Source organism: Macaca thibetana, chromosome 6 (assembly GCF_024542745.1).
Source record: "Macaca thibetana thibetana isolate TM-01 chromosome 6, ASM2454274v1, whole genome shotgun sequence".
Taxonomy (NCBI): domain Eukaryota; kingdom Metazoa; phylum Chordata; class Mammalia; order Primates; family Cercopithecidae; genus Macaca; species Macaca thibetana.
Window position 1 is genome coordinate 48828494 of NC_065583.1, and position 23247 is coordinate 48851740.

The 23247-nt window shown below is 42.4% G+C and overlaps 2 protein-coding genes across 2 annotated transcripts in view; both read left to right on the top strand.

Annotated features, from left to right (window-relative positions):
* The window catches only part of SEPTIN8 (septin 8), a 148248-nt gene that overhangs the window by 31231 nt on the left and 93770 nt on the right, over nucleotides 1-23247 (top strand). The gene's annotated exons all lie outside the window — the stretch shown is intronic.
* Nucleotides 12-5428, top strand: GDF9 (growth differentiation factor 9). The gene is made up of 3 exons (XM_050792829.1): nucleotides 12-1155; nucleotides 1236-2447; nucleotides 4054-5428. The coding sequence occupies exons 2-3, from the start codon at nucleotides 2051-2053 to the stop codon at nucleotides 5022-5024; spliced, it is 1368 nt and encodes a 455-aa protein (XP_050648786.1). The 5' UTR covers nucleotides 12-1155; nucleotides 1236-2050; the 3' UTR covers nucleotides 5025-5428.

Consider the following 23247-nt stretch of genomic DNA (forward strand, 5'->3'; position numbering starts at 1 on the left):
ACTTCCGGGAGATACCATTTTCCTGCTGTCTCTAAGGGGTGATGCCTTTGTCCCAGAAAGAAGTGGCCTGACTGGGTGACCCGTAGGTGGGCGGTGCCTTGGAGGCCCCGCCAGGGCCGGTGGGGTGGAACCTAGCGGAGGACGTCGGGGATTGAACTGACTCTGGGGGACAGTGGACAGGCGGAGGCGCTCACACTTCTCCTCAGCCCTCGGCCTTTCTGTGGAATCCCAGTCAGGAAGCGGCCGAATGCGGGAGGCGGGTGAGGGAACAACGAGGTGACGAGCAAGGGGCCTGCAGACCTCGGGGCCCGCGCTGGCCAGGAGCTTGGGGCCTGCTAGTTCTCCCAGCTGTGGACAGAGCGCCTCTGAGCCCCGAGACCGGACCGCCCCACAGCAAAGGAGCACGAGGTTTTATTTAGCCTTGGCCAGTAACTCAAAGGGGGCTCTGTTATTTTCAAGCCATCAGCGACCCCAGCACCACAATCAGGGACACACATCTAAGGCTTCTCTTGGTAACCTCTGTTTTAGAGTCCACTGGCAGGCTGTAAACGTTCCCAAGAGATAATACAAACGTTTCCTCAAATTCAGCCACAAAAATAATCAAATAATCGTCAACTGATGAATGCTGAGGCCGCCTCGACAGCAGCCAGCGTCCTCCCCAGATGGTTTGCGTGGGGTGGGGGGTATCACGATGCCCCAGTTCTTTCCTCTCCCCACGTGAGAAGCAAGGAACGTCGGGTGAGAGGCCTTACTGTGTTTTCCCTGAAGTGCATTCTGCTTGATGATGCTGTTGTCCTGTACAGCTTGCCATGAGGCGTCTGTCAGTGTTGTTAATGGAATTGCTGGCCATATTTAATCGAGGACTAAGCTCTCATTCAGCAGTTGGGTGTGTTTTATAACGCTGCTTACGGCCCACGGAGGCTCGGCAGGCAGTCAACTTGTATTTTGCAGACATACCTTAGTTTTCTCATATAGGTACTGACAAACTGGCTTTGTATCTTGTACTATGTGGGTTGACTTTCTTCCAGCATAGTCTTCTTCGGGGTGGCGCTGGATATCCCCTCATTTCAGCTTTTCATGGTGCTCCTTTGCCTCATTTTTTAAAACCATAATGCCTAGCCTGGTCTCAGCTCCAAGGCAAGAACAGAATTACAGGTAAGGACAGAAATATTGTAGCGAATTCTACGACCATTTGGGTGAATAATAATAATAAAAAACATTCATTTATTTTATAGCATCTGCAAACATCCGAAAACCTTTCAATCAAAGTATGTATAGATGAGTGTGCAGACCACAGTAAGGACATCAAGTTGTTATATTTAAAATTAAGTCAAGGTTAAAGGCGATGTCCTCTTTTAAGAACATTGCAAATAAAATTCCAGTACTCCAAGTACATATTCTGTACCCAGCCACCTGGGAGGACTGAGAAACCTAACGGTTTTCTGCTCTCTGGAACTTCTATGCCAGTTGTGACTTTCTCACCCCTCAAATTAACATGCAGCGAATAATTACATATTGTAAACACCTGGAAGTGGAAGGGGCCGTGAGGATAAATTGAGAGGAAGAGTAAACCTAATACCATAAGTTGCATACCAACAGATCTGAGTATCATCATGAATAATTGGTTAGCTTTTCCACATGCCTCAGAAGTTTCAGCAGGCACCTTGCAAACATCTTAATCCAAATTTCTTTAAAAATGAGAGATTTTATTTAAGATCATTCCTCAATTTATCTTAGACTTTCAGCTACATAGCTAGTCCGGTAGTGTAACAATAACAGGTTTTAAGAAATGCCAGGGGAAAAGAGAGGAAAGCTAAATAACCAAATCTGTATCTAATGAACTAATTGGCTAAATAAGGTGTTATCAGCTGCTCGATATACAGCTGATAAAAATCATCTTCAGCTAGGCATACTTGAGGCCTGATTACAGAAGCAACCCTAGTCCACCCACACACCTGAAATTTATTTAAGAGACCAAGCTAGGCTCTTCCTGGCTTTTAGGAAGAGGACTGGCATGGAGAAATATGTTCCTCACTAGTTCTCCCAGGCCATGGCGCTTCCCAACAAATTTCTCCTGTGGTTTTACTGCTTTGCCTGGCTGTGTTTTCCTGTTAGCCTTGGTTCTCAGGCTTCTGGGGGAGATGCTCAGATTGCTGCTAGTGCTGAGTTGGAATCTGGGGCTACACCTTGGTCCTTGCTGCAGCCTATAGATGAGAGAGACAGAGCTGGCCTCCTTCCCCCGCTTTTCAAAGTTCTATCTGTTGGGCGAGGTGGGGCACCTAGGCTGCAACCAGACTCCAGAGCTTTGCACTACATGAAGAATCTCTATAAGACATACGCTACCAAGGAAGGGATTCCTAAATCCAATAGAAGTCACCTCTACAACACTGTTCGGCTCTTCACCCCCTGTACCCAGCACAAGCAGGTTCCTGGAGACCAGGTAACAGGTATGTAAGAGCAGATTGGTTAACTGGGTGGAGGGAAGAGGATAGACACTTCTGCATTTCAATTACAGAAAAGAGCTGAGCCTAGTTCCTTGAATTGCATTTTATTTTGCATAAAACTCAATATCCAGTTGAAACAAATTTGGGACTTGAGCTTATTGTTTCTTCCTAATGCTCTCATTGGTTAAGGAGGGCTAATATGATGGAATTTTAAAGCAACACCAGAGACTTAATGGCTTTCAGGGCTGAGGGGAAGTGCTGCTAGAGAATGTTAGCATCTCTTTCTAGTCCACCAAGCTTTTGGCCCAGGAATGGGCCTTAAACTTCTCTTACAGCTATTGGTGTGACATGTTAAATAGGGTATTTTTCTCGTTTGTTACTTTCTGTGAGAGAAAAGCTTAAAGTTCCCATTTGGAAGAGTCAGTGCTTACAAGAACAAAGTATCAGTCCACAGTTTCACTCAGCAGTTGGGTGTGGTGCTTTAAAAAATTATAACGTAGTGAAACCCCGTCTCTACTAAAAATACAAAAATTGGCTGGGTGTGGTGGCGCGTGCCTGTAGTCCCAGCTACTCGGGAGGCTGAGGCAGGAGAATCGCTTGAACCAGGGAGGCGGAAGTTGCAGTTAGCCGAGATTGCACCACTGCACTCCCGCCTGGTGACAGAGTGAGGCTTCATCTTAAAAAAAATAATAATAATAAATAAATAAATAAATAATTCTACTAGCTCTTGATTTAAAACCATTCTAACTCAACAGGGTAGTTGTATCTGCTTAAAACCCTTTCTCCTTCCTTAATATCATATTTTAATGCAGTGGTTTTAGAGCATCCGTTTTTCCTCTCAAGTGTTCTAAATTAACTAGGACAATTACATTGTTTTAAATTGACTTTCTTCACTAGGGCTTAGAATGTCATCTTAATAAGTCTGATAAGTGTTTTTATTATGGTTTTCCCTCTAGAGACTATCCAAGAGAAAAATACTACTTTCCTTATCAGCTGCTTCTGTGTTTGGAGCAAATTGCTCAGAATGAAGCTTCAGGCTGAGCACAGTGGCTCATGCCTGTGATCCCAGCACTTTAGGAGGTTGAGGTGAGAGGATCGCCTGAGCCCAGAAGTTCGAGACTAGCCTGGGCAATATAGAGAGACCTTGTCTCTACAAAAACAAAAAATTAGCTGGGCGTGGTGGCTCATGCCTGTAGTCCCAGCTACTTGGGAGGCTAAGGTGAGAGGATCAGTTGGTCCTGGGAGATTGAGGCTGCAGTGAGCCATGATGGTGCCACTGCATTCCAGCCTGGGTAACAGTGAGACCCTATCTCAAAAAAAAAAAAAAAAAAAAGAAACTTCAGAATGTAGTGCTTCCCTGTTACTTTAATTCACCATCAAATCTGACTTTCTGGAGACAAAATGTCCAGTATGGTTGCTGGGAATTAGTAATGGTACCAATTGCCTGCCTTTTCTGTATTAACCCCCATTTTTTTTTTGAGGCTTGAGAAAGTGGGGGAAAAGAGAAGGGAGAAAGCATAGCATATTACGAAGTACTATTTCTTTGACTTGACTACCTGTTATGTTGACTCATATTCAAGCACTACTGGTAGATTATTTTTCTTCTTAGGAATCCTTCCATCAGTGGACCTGTTATTTAACCTGGATCGCATTACTACCGTTGAACACTTACTCAAGTCAGTCTTGTTGTACACTATCAACAACTCAGTTTCTTTTTCCTCTGCCGTCAAATGTGTGTGCAACCTAATGATAAAGGAGCCAAAGTTTTCTAGCAAGACTCTCCACAGAGCTCCGTACTCATTTACCTTTAACTCACAGTTTGAATTTGGAAAGAAACACAAATGGATTGAGATTGATGTGACCAGCCTCCTTCAACCTTTAGTGGCCTCCAACAAGAGAAGTATTCATATGTCTATAAATTTTACATGCATGAAAGACCAGCTGGAGCATCCTTCAGCACAGAATGGTTTGTTTAACATGACTCTTCTGGTTCCCCCGTCACTGATCTTATATTTGAATGACACAAGTGCTCAGGCTTATCACAGGTGGTATTCCCTTTACTATAAAAGGAGGCCTTCCCAGGGTCCTGACCAGGAGAGAAGTCTGTCTGCCTATCCTGTGGGAGAAGATGCTGCTGAGGATGAGAGATCTTCCCATCACCGTCACCGCAGAGGTCAGGAAACTGTCAGTTCTGAATTGAAGAAGCCCTTGGTCCCAGCTTCCTTCAATCTGAGTGAATACTTCAAACAGTTTCTTTTTCCCCAAAATGAGTGTGAGCTCCATGACTTTAGACTTAGCTTTAGTCAGCTGAAGTGGGACAACTGGATTGTGGCTCCGCACAGGTACAACCCTCGATACTGTAAAGGGGACTGTCCAAGAGCAGTTGGACATCGGTATGGCTCTCCAGTTCACACCATGGTACAGAACATCATCTACGAGAAGCTGGACTCCTCAGTGCCAAGACCGTCATGTGTACCTGCCAAATACAGCCCCTTGAGTGTTTTGACCATTGAGCCCGATGGCTCAATTGCCTATAAAGAGTATGAAGATATGATAGCTACAAAGTGCACCTGTCGTTAACAAATGGTCCTCTTAAAACCTTGAGCCTATTTGGCACAGTAACTACTGTGTGCCTATGTGTGCCTTCAAGAGAAAGCTTCGTATATTAAGTGTCTAAATGCAGCATATGTTGTGTAAAGAGGAACCTGTGTAGATTAGTACCTTCTATGGCATCTATCAGGATAAAGGGATAACATCAATTGTTGCTACAGAGCCTTTTTTTAATTTCCAAATTTAAATGAAATATAATTATTGTGGAGAACTTTACATTTTTTTCCTTGAGCGATTTCTTTCTTTTCATAGGAGTCTTATTCTTGATAGAGAAACATCCTTAATTAGCATACATCCTGGATGGACTTGCAGCTATAAATTGGCAATTCAGATTGCTGTAGTCTTAATGGAAGAATAAATTTCTGTCAATGGCATAAATTTTGTGTGTGTTTCATTAAAGATTGCTTTTAAGTGATCATCTGGGGGAGAGAGGAAGTGTCTAAAAGCTGGCCAGAGCTCGACTTTTGATTCTTTTTCAGGGTGAAAGGGAGGCTAATGTCACCAAAATTCTCATGAAGTTGAGACTCACTAGGACTAGAGAGTAGGCAGTATAACCCATTTCTGTTGCTTTAGTGTGATTGGTGAACAGTATACTAATTCTCCTTGTTAACTAGCATATATAAATCAATCGAGTCACATAGAACAATATAACATTTGCCCCCCTCATGGAAATTGCCTTGCATGTTTTTCCAAGAAAATCTGTGTAAAAGACTTTTTAAGTATATATTTTTCTTTATATATTTAAAACCTCTGACCTTATGAAAGGAAGCCAGGGAAGTTTTTTTGTTTTGGTTTGGTTTTTGCTGATTTGCTTAGCTCCCTCCACTCCACCCCCATGGGTTTTTTTTCCAGCTCAATTTAGAACTGTTCCTACTAAGCTTGCAGTAGTGACTGGTTATGTTACTGACTGGGTCTTGTGTGGATGCTAGCGTTTTTATGTAGGTTTTCAATATATCTATTTTGAGAGAGCCCTGGAGGCACAGAGGTAGGGTTGATATTGTGATTTTGTGTTTTGAGTTTCTAAAACCTTGATGTATAAACGAAAAGTAACTCCTAGGTGTAATAAGTACTTTTCATTCTTGTCAATGATCTTTTTTGGGTGCTATTTTTAGCTTCATTAAATATGCACATACCATATGATTTACCCATTTAAAGTGTACATTGGTTTATAGTATATTTATAAACATGGGACACCATCACCATCGTCAATTTTAGAACATGTTCATCACCTCAAAAAGAAACTCTATACACTTCAGCTATTACTCCCCTGTTTCCCGTCCTGCCCCTCTCCCAGCCCTCAGCAACTACGAACTTGTTCATAGGTTTCTGATTCAGGACTTTCATATGAATGGAATCATACAATAGACTGGCTCCTTTCACTTAGCATGTTTTCAAGGTTCATCTGTGTTGTAGCATATATCAGTACTTTTTTCTAGTGACTGTATTTCATTATATGGCTATACCAAATTTTGTTTATCCATTTGTCGGTGGACATTTGGGCTGTTTCCATTTTTTAGCTCTTACAAATAATGCTGATAAAATTCATGTAGAAGTTTTATTTCTTTGGGGTACATACCTAAGAGTGGAATTGCTAGGTCATATGGTAACTCTACATTTAGTCATTTGAGGAACTGCTAGACTGTTTTGCAAACCAACTGTACCATTTTACATTCCCACCAGCAATGCATGAGGGTTCTGATTTCTCAGCATCCTTTAAACACTCATCTGACTTTTGGGGGATGTTTTTATTTTTATTTTCTATGGGTATGTAATAGTTGTACATATTTATAGGGTACGTGTGATATTTTGGTATAAGCATACACTGTGTAATGAACTTACTCTTTTATTCTAGCTATCCAAGTGAGTGTGAAATGGTATCTCATTGTGGTTTTGATTTGCGTTCTCTTGATAACTAATGATGTTGAGCATCTCTTCATTTGCTTATTAGCCATTTGTATATCTTTTTTAAAGAATGTCTATTAAGGCTGGGTGTGGTGGCTCATGCCTGTAATCCCAGCACTTTGGGAGGCCGAGGTGGGCAGATCACGAGGTCTGGAGTTCGAGACCATTCTGGCCAACATGGTGAAACACCATCTCTACTAAAAATACAAAAAATGATCTGGGCATGGTGGCACATGCCTGTAGTCCCAGCTACTTGGGTGGCTGAGGCAGGTGAATCACTTGAACCCGGGAGGCAGAGGTTGCAGTGAGCCCAGATTGTGCCATTGCACTCCAGCCTGGCAATAGAGCGAGACTCTGTCTCATAAAAAGAAAAAAAAAAGTCTATTAAGATCCTTTGCCCATTTTCTAATTGTTATATGTTTATTGAGTTGTAAGAGTTATATATTCTAGATATAAGTTTCTTATGCATTTTCAAATATTTTCTGATTCTGTGGGTTGCCCTTTTGTTATTTTATTGTAAAATATATATAACATTTTAGTATCTTAACTTTTTTTTTTTTTTTTTTTTTGAGACAGAGTCTCTCTCTGTTGCCCAGGCTGGAGTACATGGCACAATCTCTGCTCACTGCAAGCTCTGCCTCCTGGGTTCACGCCATCCTCCTGCCTCAGCCTCCCGAGTAGCTGGGACTACAGGCGCCCGCCACTACGCCCGGCTTATTTTTTGTATTTTTAGTAGAGACAGGGTTTCACCGTGTTAGCCACAATGGTCTCAATCTCCTGACCTAGTGGTCTGCCCGCCTCGGTCTCCCAAAGTGCTGGGATTACAGGCGTGAGCCACTGCGCCTGGCCACTATCTTAACTAGTTTTGAGTATACAAATCAGTGGCATTAAGTACATTCACATTGATTTCCAACCATCACTACTATCTCGAACTTTTTCATCATTCCAATCTGAAACTCTACCCATGTAGAGTTAAAAAAAAAAAAAAAAAAAATCCCAACCTGGGCAACAGAAAGGGTTTTGCAATGTTACCCATTAAAAAAAAAAAAAAAAAAAAAAAAAAATTCTCAGCCTGGGCAACATTGCAAAACTCTGTCTCCACAAAAAATACAAAGATTAGCTGGGTATGGTGGTATGAGCCTGTAGTCCCAGCTACTCAGGAGGCTGAGGCAGGAGAATGGCATGAACCCGGGAGGCGGAGCTTGCGATGAGCCGAGATCGCGCCACTGCACTCCAGCCTGGGCAACAGAGAGAGACTGTCTCAAAAAAAAAAAAAAAAAAAAGTTAAGATACTAAAATGTTATATATATTTTACAATATATATATAATTGTATATATAGACAGAGCTAGACTCCGTCTCAAAATAAATTAATTAATTAATTAAAAAATCCTCATTTCTTTCTCCTAGTAACCACTATTCTATTATATCTCTACAAATTTGCTTGTTCTAGGTACTTGCTATAAGTGAATCATTCAGTATTTGTCCTTTTGTGTCTGACTTCACTTAGCATAATGTTTTCAAGGCTCATTCATGTTGTAGCATATATCAGAATTTCATTCTTCATTAAGTCTGAATAATCTGTTGTATTCATACCACCCTTTGTTATTCATCTATCAATGGACACTTGAATTGTTTCTACCTTTTAGCTATTGTGAATAATGCTGCTGTGAACATTGGTTTACAAATATCTGTTAGAATCTCTTTCAGTTCATTTAGATCTAATCTTAGAAATGGAACTGCGGGATCACATGGTAATTCTTTGTGGCTGTGGCATTTTACATTTCTACCAGTAAATTACAAGTATCCTAATTACTCTACCTCATAGCCAGCACTTGTAATCTTATTTGCTTTTTAAATATATATATTAGCCATCCTAATGGCCATGAAATGGCATCTCATTGTGTGTGTGGTTGTTTTTTTATTTTGTTACTTTTAGAAAGTAAAAGAATAGTTACTCCATAGGCAGAGTAGCTTCATTGTGGTTTTGATTTGCATTTCCCTAATAATTGATGATGATGGGTATTTCTTCATGTGTTTACCGACCATTTGTGTATCTTCTTTGGAGAAATGTTATTCAGAGCTTTTTTTTTTTTTGAGTTGGAGTCTCTGTCGCCCAGGCTGGAATGCAGTGGCACGATCTCAGCTCACTGCAACCCCCACCTCCCGGGTTCAAGCAATTCTCGTGTCTCAGCCCCCTGAGTAGCTGGGATTACAGGTGCACGCCACCATGCCCGGCTAATTTTTGTATTTTTGGTAGAGATGGTATTTCGCCACATTGGCCAGGCTGGTCTCAAACTCCTCACCTCAAGTGATCTGCCTGCCTCAGTCTCCCATAGTGCTACGATTACAGGCGTGAGACACCACATCCAGCCCTGTCCATTCTTTGGGTTACCTTTTCACTGTGTGTGTGTGTGTGTAGAGATGGGTTTTACCCTGTTGCCAGGCTGGTCTTGAACTCCTCAGCTCAAGCAATCTGCCCTCCTCAGCCTTCCAAAGTGTTGAGATTACAAGCGTGAGTCACTGCACCCAGCCCCTTTTCACTCAATAGTCCTTTGCACAAAAGTTGTCAATTTTGATTAAATCTAAAACATCTATTTTTCAATTTTTTGCCTGTTTTTGGTGTCATATCCAAGGAATCATTGCCAGATCCAATTTTGGGTTGTAAAATCAATATCATGAAAATTTTCCCCCTATGTTTTCTTCTAAGAGTTTTCCAGTTTTAGCTTTTACTTAAGTCTCGAATCCATTTTGAATTAATTTTTGTATATGGTATGAGGTAGAAGTCCAACTGTTACTCTTGCACATGATTATCTAGTTGCTTCAGTACCATTTGTTGAGATGACTTTTTCTCCCATTGAATTATTTTGGTCCTCTTGTCAAAAAAACAGTTGACCAGGCTGGGAGTAGTGGCTCACAGCTGTAATCCCAGCACTTCAGGAGCCTGAGGCAGGACGATTGCTTGAATCCAGGAGTTTGAGACCAGTCTGGGCAACAAAGTGAGACATCATCTCTACAAAAAATAAAAAAATAAAAATTAGCTGGGTGTGGTGGTGCACACCTGTAGTTACAGCTGTTCAGGAGGCTGAGGCAGGAGAATTGCTTGAGCTCAGGAGGTTGAGGCTGTGATGAACTATAATTATGTGCCTGTACTCCAGGGTGACAGAGTGCAAGGCCCTGTCAAGAGATATATACGCACACTCATATACACACACACACATTTATATATACGTATATATATACGTATATATATACACACATACTTTTTTTTAAGAGACAAAGTCTCTCTCACTCTGTCACTCTGTCACCCAGGCTGGAGTGCAGTGGCATGATCTCAGCTCCACTTCCCAGGTTCAAGTGATTCTTGCACCTCAGCCTCCAGAGTAGCTGGCATTACAGGCAGGCGCCATCATGCCTGGCTAATTTTTGTATTTTTTGTAGAGACGGGATTTTGCCATGTTGGCCAGGCTGGTCTCCAACTCCTGGCCTCAAGTGATCCACCCGCCTCGGCCTCCCGTAATGCTGGGATTACACGTATGAGCCACTGTGCCCGCGCAAAACCATATGAATTTTAGAATCAGTTCATTGATTTCTGCAAAAAAGCTAGGATTTTGATAGGGATTATACTGAATCTGTAGATCAGTTTCGGAAGAATTGCCATCTTAACAATGTTGTCTTCCAGTTCATGAACATAAGATGTTTTCCATTTGTTTAGATAATCTTTTTTCTTTTTTTTCTTTTTTTTTTTTTGAGACAGGGTCTCACTCTGTTGCCCAGGCTAGAGTGCAGTTGTGTGATCTCGGCTTCCTGCAGCCTCCATCTCCCAGGCTCAGGTGATCTTCCCACTTCAGCCTCCCAGGGAGCTGGAACTGTCAGCATGTACCACCACTCCTGGCAAATTTTGTGTACTTTTAGTAGAGATGGGGTCTTGCCATGTTGCCCAGGTTGGTCACAAACTCCTGGGCTAAAGTGATTCTCCCACCTCCCTCCCAAAGTAGTAGGGTTACTGGCCAGGTGCAGTGGCTCATACCTGTAATCCTAGCACTTTGGGAGGCTGAGGTAGGCGGATCACTTGAGGTCAGGAGTTCAAGACCAGCCTGGTCAACATGGTAAAACCCCGACTCTAATAAAAATTAGCTGGGCATGGTGGCACCTGTCTGTAATCCCAGCTACTCAGGAGGCTGAGGCAGGAGAACTGCTTGAACCTGGGAGACGGAGGCTGCAGTGAGCCGAGATAATGCACCACTGCACTCCAGCCTGGGCAACAGAGTGAGACTCCATCTAGAAGAAGGAAAAAAAAAAGTGGTAGAGTTACAGGCATAAGCCACCATTCACAGCCAATTATGTCATTCTTTTTTTTTTTTTTTTTGAGACGGAGTATTGCTCTGTCGCCCAGGCTGGAGTGCAGTGGCTGGATCTCAGCTCACTGCAAGCTCCGCCTCCCGGGTTTACGCCATTCTCCTGCCTCAGCCTCCCAAGTAGCTGGGACTACAGGCGCCCGCCACCTCGCCCGGCTAGTTTTTTTGTATGTTTTAGTAGAGACGGGGTTTCACCGGGTTAGCCAGGATGGTCTCGATCTCCTGACCGTGATCCGCCCGTCTCGGCCTCCCAAAGTACTGGGATTACAGGCTTGAGCCACCGCGCCCGGCCTATGTCATTCTTAAGAGTTAAAAAAGGGTCGGGCGCGGTGGCTCACGCCTAATCCTACCACTTTGGGAGGCCTAGGTGAGAGGATCCCTTGAGTTCAGGAGTTTGAGACCAGTCTGAGCGATATAGTGAGACCCCTGTCTTTAACAAAAAAATCAGCTGGGCGTGATGGCTCAAACCTGTAGTCCCAGCTCTTCTGGAGGCTGTTGTGGGAGAATTACGCGAGCCTGGGGGATGGAAGCTGCAGTGAGCCATGATTGTGCTGTTGTGCTCTAGCCTGGGCGATGGATGGAGCGAGATCCGATCTCTAAAAGTAAAACAAGTAAAAAAGTATCTGGAATGGGCTGGGCACAGTGGCTCATGCCTGTAATCCCAGCACTTTTGGGAGGCCAAGGCTGGCGGATCATTTGAGGCCAGGAGTTTGAGACCACCTGACCAACATGGCGAAACCCCATCTCTACCAAAAATTCAAAAAATTGGCCGGGCACGGTGGCCCATGCCTGTAATCCCAGCACTTTGGGAGGCCGAAGTGGGCGGATCATGAGGTCAGGAGATCAAGACCATCCTGGCTAACACGGTGAAACCCCGTCTCTACTAAAAATACAAAAAATTAGCCGGGCATGGTGGCAGGCGCCTGTAGTCCCAGCTACTCGGGAGGCTGAGGCAGGAGAATGGTGTGAATCCAGGAGGTGGAGCTTGCAGTGAGCCGAGATAGTGCCACTGCACTCCAACCTGGGCAACAGAGTGAGACTCCATCTCAAGAAAAAAAAAAAAAAAAAAAAATTCAAAAAATTAGCCGGACATGGTGGCCTGTGCCCATAATCTCAGCTACTTGGGAGGCTGAGGCAGGAGAATCGCTTGAACCTGGGAAGTAGAGGTTGCAGTGAGCCGAGATCGTGTCATTGCACTCCAGCTGGGGCAACAAGAGTGAAACTCCGTTTATTTTTTGCATGACCTATTTCTATGGTTGAGTATGAATGTGGTCTGAAATCTGAAGATTTCAAAAAGAAGAAAGCAGGGGAGTTGGAAAAGAAAATGAAGGGATAATTTTGATGGAAGTTAAGTATTAGGGTCAATGCCAAAATTCAGGAGCAGAAAAATCGTTGGGCATTCTTACAGGTAAGTTCTAAAATGTTCTTACCTAAACTTTTTTTGCATAGTGTTTTGATGCTACAGGTGAGTAGTGATAGCTTGACATTTAAATTTTTTTTTTCTGAGACTTTATTTGTAAATCTAGTTTCATTCACAGGACAGTGTTAATATTCCTGTAATGTGTCAGGGCTGATAGACCTTCTAAATTTAAACTTCAAAGTTTCTCTTATACACAATTGAGAAGGGTATACTAATCGCTCAACTCTCTCTTCCATATGAAACCTATTTTCTTAGTTACTTTTATAAAAGCTGCCACTCTAGAAAACAAATGAGAAAGGACAACAGTGATTTAAATCTGGAAATTTAAGGATGAAGCTACATCTGCCTTAAATAGATGCATTCAGCTTTGGTATTTAGTCCAGATGAGATATGAGGTCACTAAATGTGATGAGTGCCTTAGTATGCCAAGGAACAATGGGGTACGTCAGGAGCTGGTATTACCTTCAGCTCTGAATTTCCTGCCTTTTATCAGTTTAAATCAGCTCCTGTATTCTGTTGAATACTTTGTGTTTTGCTAATCAACTTCAAGGGCAGCAGCTACTGGACTTGGTTTAGAGTGCAGTTTAGATAGCTTGTGGGAAAAAAAAATTGCTCTTTCATGGGGTAGAGGAGAAAGAAAAATGCTCAGACAGAAGAACTTGGTTTATATAAAATTTTATGTAGTCAATTTTAATGAAAAATAAAAATTTTAAAAATGAATAATTAAATTTTATGTAGTCAATCTTAATGTTTAACTTTGTAAGGATTGTAACTTATAAAGTAATAAATGAAGTGAAATTAAAAATTTTTAAATGTTCTTTTAGAGGATGTAAGACCCAAACATATTTTAGATTAGCTCAATGGATACAATAGACAACTGTGCTGCTTAACCCATTAACTGTTCTCTAAATAGAAACAAAATATAAACACAACCAGGAGATGCAGGCACTTCATCCTTTACCGTAATTGAGAAGTCAAATAGGGCCTCTTCATGGGGGTAGCTACTTCCTGACATAGTTGTCCTTCTCAAACCACACATTTACTAGTTGAGTTTTGGAAAGGGCCTTAACTTGTTAATAAGACCAGGACTATTTCAGTATCTATTTAAAGAGTAGGATTTTATACATGGCCTACCAGAGTACTTCCTTGTCCTACCTTAATATGTAAAGCAATTTGTATCGAATAATTTTATTTTTTAAAATTTTTGTGTATCAAAGAATTGAGTAACTAGACATGTTGGATAAGTGTCAACTGTACATTTTGGGAATCTTACTCCTTTAAGAGTAATAGGGGCTTTGTGAATAGTACACAGTCATTTATAGACCTGTCTTTGATGCTGGTGTCTTCCCATGCTGGAATAACAGCCAATGTTACAAGAGTTCACAAGCTGTGCGGGGATGTCATTTTGGCTTTCTCGAATAATTAGCTCATTGAATAAATATTTATTGAACACTGACTATGGGTGAGGCGCTGTGTGTGGTTAAGAATAGTCTGATGTTCTCAGCTCCCAGAGAAGGATATCAGCTACCAGCTATGGAGGCTTCCTCTATGACCCTAAGTTCCATCAGTGAGCATTTGTTTCTGTGGAACATTCTATAGAGGAATACATTTTGGGGTGGCACTGCAAAAGCAGGCTGGGTGAATACTAAATGATCTTACCTTTGATTAGAAGTATTTAAACTTTTTATTTTAGCAGAGATACTAAAATAACATACTAAGTAATATAAATAATTTAGTAAATTTAGATACCCAATACTGCTAAAAGAGATAACTATAGATTTACATTAAATAAGAGAGATCCGGCCGGGCACGGTGGCTCAAGCCTGTAATCCCAGCACTTTGGGAGGCCGAGACAGGTGGATCACGAGGTCAGAAGATCGAGACCATCCTGGCTAACACCGTGAAACCCCGTCTCTACTAAAAAATACAAAAAACTAGCCGGGCGAGGTGGCGGGCGCCTGTAGTCCCAGCTACTCGGGAGGCTGAGGCAGGAGAATGGCGTGAACCCGGGAGGCGGGGCTTGCAGTGAGCTGAGATCCGGCCACTGCACTCCAGCCTGGGCGACAGAGCAAGACTCCGTCTCAAAAAAAAAAAAAAAAGAGAGAGATCCTGTGTATCTTTTATCCAGTTCCTTCAGTCTTGCAAAACTATAGCATAATATCACAGCCAGGATATTGACATTGATAAAATAGAATTTTTGACATTGAAACCTGCTTGGTCCAAGGAAAATATTGATTCGAACATCAATAGAGTTTTTATATTCCCTGATGGAATTTGTTTAATGGTTCAATATTTTTTCATTTTACATTGTTTCACCTCTCCCTTAAAACTCTGAGGCTTCTGTACTACGACTTCATTTATTCAATATTTATTGGGCACATACGACGTGTCAGGTACCCTTGTAGATGGTCTGATGGAAAATAAGATAGACATGATACTTGCCCTCATGGAGCTTTTGTTACAGTGTGGGGACACAGACAAAGAAAAAAAAAAAAAAAGCAGTCATATTCAGGAACCTCTAGGCTAAGGCCTGAGGGGAGAACGAACTTGTGTTCTAGGAACAGAAAGAGCTGGATGGGGTTAGCATGTCGGGGGGAGAAGGAATAGGTGGAATGGCAAGTGGAGTGGGAGAGGCTGAAGGAGCATACAGACCCGATGATACCAGACTTTGTTGGCCAGCACAAGGGCATTAGATTTATTTATGTGTTTATTTATTGAGGCAGGGTCTCACTTTGTCACCCAGGCTGGAGTGCAGTGGTATGATTTTGACTCACTGCACCCTTGACCTCCTAGGTCAAGGCCTGCCTCAGCTTCCCAAAGTGTTGGGATGACAGGTGTGAGCCACCATGCCCAGCTTTTTTTTTTTTTTTTTTTTTTTTTCTTTTTTTAAATCATCCTGGCCTGGTGCGGTGGCTCATGCCTGTCATCCCAACACTTTGGGAGGCTGAGGTGGGTGGATTGCTTGAGCCCAGGAGTTGGAGACCAACTTGGGCAACACAGGGAGACCTCATCTCTACAAAAAAAAAATTGCCAGGTGGGGTGGTACACATCTGTGGTCCCAAAGACCTGGGAGGCTGAGATAGGAGAATTGCTTGAGCCCGGCAGTCAAGGCTGCAGTGAGCTGTGATTGCATAAATGCACTCCAGTCTGGGCAACAGGGTCTCAAAAAAAAAAAACATTCTAAATGTTCTGTGTAGTATTGTTTGGCAGGGACTAGTCTGAAGCAGGGAGATCTATTGAAGGGGCTGTTGTCATGGTTCAGAGGAAAGATGCTGCTGCTTTGGACTACGGCAGTGGAGATGGGGGTGCATGCAGAGAAGTGAAAAAACTTGGAATTTATTTTCATGGCTTTTTCTTATTTGGCTTATCTCTGAAGTGAAAGGGTGGCAACATTCTAATAAGAAAAGAAACATAAGTTCATAGAGTGAAATGAAAGGATACAATTTATCCCATTCTTTTACTTTATAGTTCCATCCAAATGAAGTGTTTCTTAATTACAACTTTTTTGAAATTTTCTTCTTGCATTTATTCATTTGAGTTTTTATTTATTTTGGCCTTTACCTTTCATGTTGGAAGCCTTTTTTTCAAAAGTCTTTTGTTGTCTATAAGACCCTAGAAAAGCCATTGGAAACTCGTGTCAGAAGATGAGATTTGTTAGTGCATTGTGGTTTGAAGCTCCTATCAATTTCTGTAGGTTTCTCCACAGAAGAATTATCCAATCTTCTGGTGGGAAAAAGATGGGGCAAAGATACACAGTTAGCTACTGGTGGCTTTAGAGCCCAGCAATGCAAAGCTAAGATCTCATCATTCACAGTGAACACTTCACCTTTTTTCCCCCAATAGTGTATTGTTTCCCCCAACGTCCACCATGCCTAGAGTTTATTTGCCTGGAACCTCTTTGACTGAAACTCTCCCACAGAATCAACTCCCAGTCTCTTGTTAATTGGGAGAGGGGTAGTCATCTAGCTGCTTGGGATGAGAGTGTACATAGGGGCCCAATTGTTCCATGTAGAGATTCAGCTGACAGTTACAGCTGGCCCCCTGCTTTCCATGGTACATGGCGTGATACACAGTACATGAATCCTGAGCTTCCCCAGGGTCTGAGGCCTGACTCATTTGCTTCTCATTGACATTCCCATCCCCAGCAGGTTTAGGTTTCACTTTTTCCTAACTGCTCACTCTTCTAGCCAGTTTCTAACTTCTGAAACTCTGTTCACATTCATCTGCTGTTCTTTCCTCCTTTATTCTTTGTGCTCATGGATATATTTGATGTTCACTTACTCTAATGTTAGTGGGAAGAAGTAGAGATTAATGCATGTGCTCAGTTCTCCAAGTCAAAAAGAGGTGTTCCTTAAAGTACCATGTAAAGTCCTTGTCCAAACCTCTGCTTAGAGAAAATGAATAAGAAAAGTCTATAGCAGTTTGTTATCCCTTTGTGACGTACAAATAATTTGCTACATGTTCTTTGATAGCATCCTTAAATTTCTCCATCTCATCCTTCTACCAGTTTTGGGTAAGGAAAGTAGGAGTGTTCCTAAGGCAGGAGAACATCCAACATTTGGACTGTATATCATATTTGACATTAAAAACTACCTCATTAGATAATATTAATTAGCAGGGCTAAACCACTTGCCAATAAGTAATCTGAAATTTTGTCTAAATGTAGGAAAATGGATTTGAATTGTACCTTTAGAAAATGGACAAACAGGTTTATCAGTTTATTGAAGTCAAAAGGCTAGTATGCTCAGCTTCTATTGCATCATTCTCCAGGAAAATTTGTGCTGTGAACTTTGCAAATCATTGCATGATTAGAGAAGAAAGTGATTAGCATCACAAGTTTTCATTGTGTTCGTGCCCTTGACCCTTGCCAGTTTGTGAAATACTTGTAAAGGGCTAAAGCAGGGTTGTAGAGATTAAGGAATCTTGGAGATTTACTGAGTTGATGCCCCACATTTCGCGTTTCCTGGACCTGAAGAGTTCATGACTCCACCTTATCAGATCCTTCTCCAACAAAATAAAAAATATTCCCAACAGAGCAGCACTTTGTTTATTACCACTTATTAAGACCACACTAGAGATAGAAATAGTAGGCAGGCTCCAAGGAGTTTAGTAGAATAGTTAAAAGCAGAAGCTCTGAAACTACCTTGGCTATGACTTTGGGCAAATAAGCTCACCTCTCTGAAACTCAGTTTCCTTCTCTGTAAAAGAGGATGATAATACCTACTTCATAGAGTTGTGAGGATTAACAAGTTAAAACCTGTAAAGAACTCAGAACAATGCCTACCAAAATTGATTCTCACTAAGTGCTGCTTGTATTATTCCCACAGCTAAGATGCTCTGAAGCTGTGCTGTCCAATACAGTTGTCACTAGTCATGTGTAGCTACTGACATTTAAAATGTGGGTAGTCAAAATTGAGATGAGCTGTAACTATAAAATATTACCAGTTTTCAAAGATGTATGATGTATCAAGTCTTTTATCAAAGACTTAAGACTTTTAAAGACTTATGAAGTATGCATTTTGCATCTAGCATAAATCTATTCCCTCCATGGAAAACCCACATGCCCACACATTGCCCACCTCACTGTATTTTACAGATGATTTCAATTCCCTTTGAAGGCTGCTGGTGGCCTGATGTATTTACCAAACTATTGGCAGTTTTGCACATTCAAATTTTAATCTCCGATCTCTGCAAATAAAAGATCTTTATGTTCTCCAATTGTGAAGTTTATTCACAATTTCTCCCATCTAAGTACTAACCAGACCCGACCCTGCTTAGTTTCCGAGATCAGATGAGATTGGGCACATTCAGGGTGGTATGGCTGTAGACTAAGTCACAATTTCTATGCAGAGCATCTGTCTGTGCATGAATTCAGAGGCTCTGCGAACATATCTGCTCGCTGCCACATTTGAGAATTTTCATGGAAGAGAGGGTTTTTTTGTAAAAGCCTTGGCAGCCCCATCTCTTTCCAAAGAATGCCCCACAAATGCTGTGTTGGAGTAAAATTGTCACAACAGAGACATCAGCCCTGGCAGTGTGTCCAACTGTTGTGAGAAATCCCATACCAAAGTAAGCCCACAACAAGCTATGCTGGTTTTGTAATGAGGAACTTTTTTTTTTTTTAAATTTTAATTTTTTTTTTTTTTTTTTTGAGACTGAGTCTGTCATCCAGGCTGGAGTGTAGTGGCATGATCTCGGCTCACTGCAACCTCTGCCTCCCAGGTTCAAGCGATTTTCCTGCCTCAGCCTCCTGAGTAGCTGGGATTACAGGTGCGTGCCACCACACCTGGCTAATTTTTGTATTTTTTTTTTCTTTTAGTAGAGACGGTTTCACCATATTGGTCAGGCTGGTCTCAAACTCCTGGCCTTGTGATCCACCCACCTCAGCCTCCCAAAGTGTTGGGATTACAGGCTGAGCCACCGTGCCCTGCCGAGGAAGAGTGTTTTAAATTCTTGACAAGAGATTCATATGGGTTTTTGTCTTGATACATTTTGGGTCACCAAGGTAGATGGATTGCTTGAGCCCAGGAGTTGGAGACCAGCCTGGGCAATATGGTGAAACCCTGTCTCTACGAAAAATACAAAAATTAGCTGGGCATGATGGCATGTGCCTGTAGTCCCAGCTACTTGGGTGTCTGAGGCGGGAGGATTGCTTGAACCCAGAAGGTTGGGACTGCAATGAGCCATAATTGCCCCCACTGTACTCCAAGCTGGGTGACAGAGCAAGACCCTGTCTCCAAAAAAAAAAAAAAAAGGTAGAATGGGAGTTTATGAGCAAGCGAGGATTTTGCAGTCAGTCAGAGAGATCTGGATCTGAGTCCAGGCTCTACCATGTGTTAGTTCTGAGATGCCAAACTTGACCTCTCTAGTTTTCTTACCTGCACAGTGGCATAATAAAAATTACTTTGTGGAAAAAGACTGATGAAATATGAAGAAAATAATGTAGGTGGGTGTGGTGGCTTACACCTGTAATCCCAGCACTTTGGGAAGCTGAGGCAGGAAGATCACTGGAGCCCAAGAGTTCAAGACCAGCCTGGGCAATATAGTGAGACCCTGTCTCTAAAAAAAATAAAAATAAAAAAATTAACCAGGTGTGGTGGCATGAGCCTGTAGTGAGCTGTGTTTGCACCACTGAACTCTAGCCTAGGTGACATAGCAAGACTCTATCTCAAAAAAAAAAAAAAAAAAGTAAAATATCTCTATTGATTACATGGTGAAATAATATTTTGATATATTGGGCCTATTTGGATATATTAAATAGTTTCATATATTTAATATATAAATTAGTTTCCCCTGTTTCTTTTTACTATTTAGATTTGAGACAAAGTCTTACTCTGTTGCCCAGGCTGGAGTGCAGTGGTACAATCTTGGCTCACTGCAACCTCTGCCTCCTGGGTTCAAGCGATCCTCTTGCCTCAGCCTCCTGAGTAGCTGGGATCACAAACATCCACCACCACGTCCTACTAATTTTTTCTATTTTTAGTAGAGATGGGGTTTCACCATGTTGACCAGGCTGGTCTTGAACTCCTGACCTCAGATGATCCGCTCACCTTGGCCTCCCAAAATGCTAGGATTATAGGTGTGAGCCACCGCGCCTGGCCTACTTTATTTACTTATTCACTTATGTATTTATTTATTTATTTGGAGACAGGATGTCTCTCTGTTGCCCAGGCTGGAGTGCAGTGGCGCAATCTTGGCTCACTGCAACCTTTGCCTGCTGGGTTCAAGCGATTCTCCCACCTCAGCCTCCTGAGTAGTTGGTATTATAGGCATGAGCCCCCATACCCCACTAATTTTTTTGTATTTTTAGTAGAGACAGGGTTTCACCATGCTGGCCAAGCTGGTCTTGAACTCCTGGCTTCCAGTGATCCACCGGCCTCAGCCTCCCAAAGTGCTGGGATTACAGGCATGAGCCACCATGCCCAGCCCTTTTCACTATTTTTTTTTAAGATGGGGTCTAGCTCTGTTGCCCAGGCTGGAGTGCAGTGGCATGATCTCACTGCAACCTCTGCCTCCTGGGTTCAAGCAATTCTCCTGCCTCAGCCCCCTGAGTAGCTGGGGTTACAAGCATATGCCATCATGCCCAGCTAATTTATTTTGTATTCTTAGTAAAGACAGGGTTTTGCCATGTTGGCCAGGTTGGTCTCAAACTCCTAACCTCAGGCGACCCACCTGCCTCGGCCTCCCAAAATGCTGGGATTACAGGTGTGAGCCACTGTACCCGGCCTACTTTTTAAATATGTCTATTAGCTGACTTAAAACTACATATATGGCTCATATTTCTATTGAACAGTGCAACAGTCCCTCCCTCATATGATTTTATTCTAAACTCCACCTGATACTGCCCCAAGCTAGGGCTCATGATGCTTCTAATGTATACACATTATATATTACCTTTTCTTTTTTTTTTTTGAGACAGAATCTCATTCTGTCTCCCAAGCTGGAGTGAAGTGGCACAATCACAGCTCACTGCAGCCTCAATCTCTTGAGCCCAAGCAATCCTCCCGCCTCAGCTTCCTGAGTAGCTGGGACTATAGGCATGTACCACCATGCCCAGCTGATTTTTTTTTTTCAAGTTGAGACGAGGTCTTGCTATGTTGCCCAGGCGGGTCTCAAACTTCAGAGCTCAAGTAATCCACCCACCTAGGCCTCCCAAAGTGCTGCAATTATAGGCGTGAGCCACTGTGCCCAGCCTATTAATATATTTCCCCCTCCAATGCAGTGTCTTTCTGTGTCTCTCTCTTTCTTTTTAAGGAGAGACAGAATCTTCCTGTGTTGTCCAGCCTGGTCTTAAAACCCTGGGCTCAAGTGATCCTTCTGCCTTGGACTCCTTAGTAGCTGGGCCTGACAGGCGCATGCCACCACACCCAACTAGCTTTCTGGTCTGAATAACAATACCCAAATGTACTTCTTTCCCATTACTGAACTGCCTAAGCATGGTGGAATCATGAATGGTATAAGATAAACTGCAGCTCTCCCTGGTGAAAATGGGCACAATTTGAGAGAGAGGCACAGTCAGACACCTGTGAAATGTGTTGATTTTCTGCAACTACCTTTGGAATGCAGTCCTCGAGAGCTGTCTAATATCTGTCCTATCCAAGTCAAAGGAACTGATAGAATACAGGGAGATGATACTCTGCCCACCAAGAGGACCTCGACCTAGTTCTGCCAAAGTTCTTATTGTTTCATGAAACTGCTGACATGAAGCTGAGAACTACCATATAAATTCAAATGTGGTGTCAGGATTGGGACATGCCTTGACCTGATAGGTTCTGAGGATAATGTAAATACTTTCATTACTATATGATCAAATCAGATTAGAATTGGTTAACAGGTAGCACTAGGCTATATACTTTTGAACAGACTCCTTTTGTATTGCTGCTAAACATTCTTTTTTTTTTTTTTTTTTTTTTTTTTTTTTGAGATGGAGTTTCACCCTTGGGCATCCAGGCTGGAGTGCAATGGTGCAATCTCAGCTCACTGCAACCTCCGCCACCTTGGTTCAAGCTATTCTCCTGCCTCACCCTCCTAAGTAGCTGAGATTACAGGAGCCCGCCACCACACTCGCCTAATTTTTGAATTTTTAGTAGAGATGGGGTTTCACCATGTTGGCCAGGCTGGTCTTGGACTCCTGACCTCAGGTGACCCTCTCGCCTTGGCCTCCTAAAGTGCTGGGATTACAGATGTGAGCCACAGCGCCCGGCCAAGATTCTTAATTTTAATGATTAGTAGACTAATTTACATACAATGGTAATTTTTAAAAAGTCATGTGATCTTCAGGCACATGAACATCTGAACATGTGGCCCACAAATAAACCTGAGATCACGTGGCTTGCAAGATATCTTTAGGTCTATGAGCAGAAGGTGCTCTGAATTAGTAATTTAGTACAAGAGTACTTGAGCTTGCTTTCTGCATTTGTAGACACATGCTTTAAAACATCAGAGTGGTTAGAACCCTTAGAAGCCATCTCTTGCTTTGTATGTAAAGACCTTGAGCAATAATGGGCCAATGTCAGGCCAGGTGTGGTGGCTCACGCCTGTAATTCCACTGCTTGGAGTTGGGTGGATTGCTTGAGGCCAGGAGTTCGAGACCAGCCTGGTCAATATGGCAAAATCCCGTCTCTGCTAAAAATATAAAAATTAGCCAGGTGTGGTAGCACATGCCTGTAATCTTGGCTTCTTGGGAGGCTGAGGCACGAGAATCACTTGAACCCAGGAGGCAGAGGTTGTAGTGAGCTAAGATCGTGCCACTGCACTCCAGCCTGGGGGCAGACTCTGTCACTAAAAAAAATAAGAAAATAAAGAATAGGCCAGTGTCAATGACAACTCTTAAGTGTGTGTGTATATATATGCATGAATACATATATATATACACACACACACAAAGAGAGGAAAACATACCATAAAGTTCACCGTTTTAAAGTGTAAATTCAGGCCGCGCATGGTAGTTCATACCTGTAATCCCAGCACTTTGGGAGGCTGAGGCGGGCAGATCACCTGAAGTCAGGAGTTTGA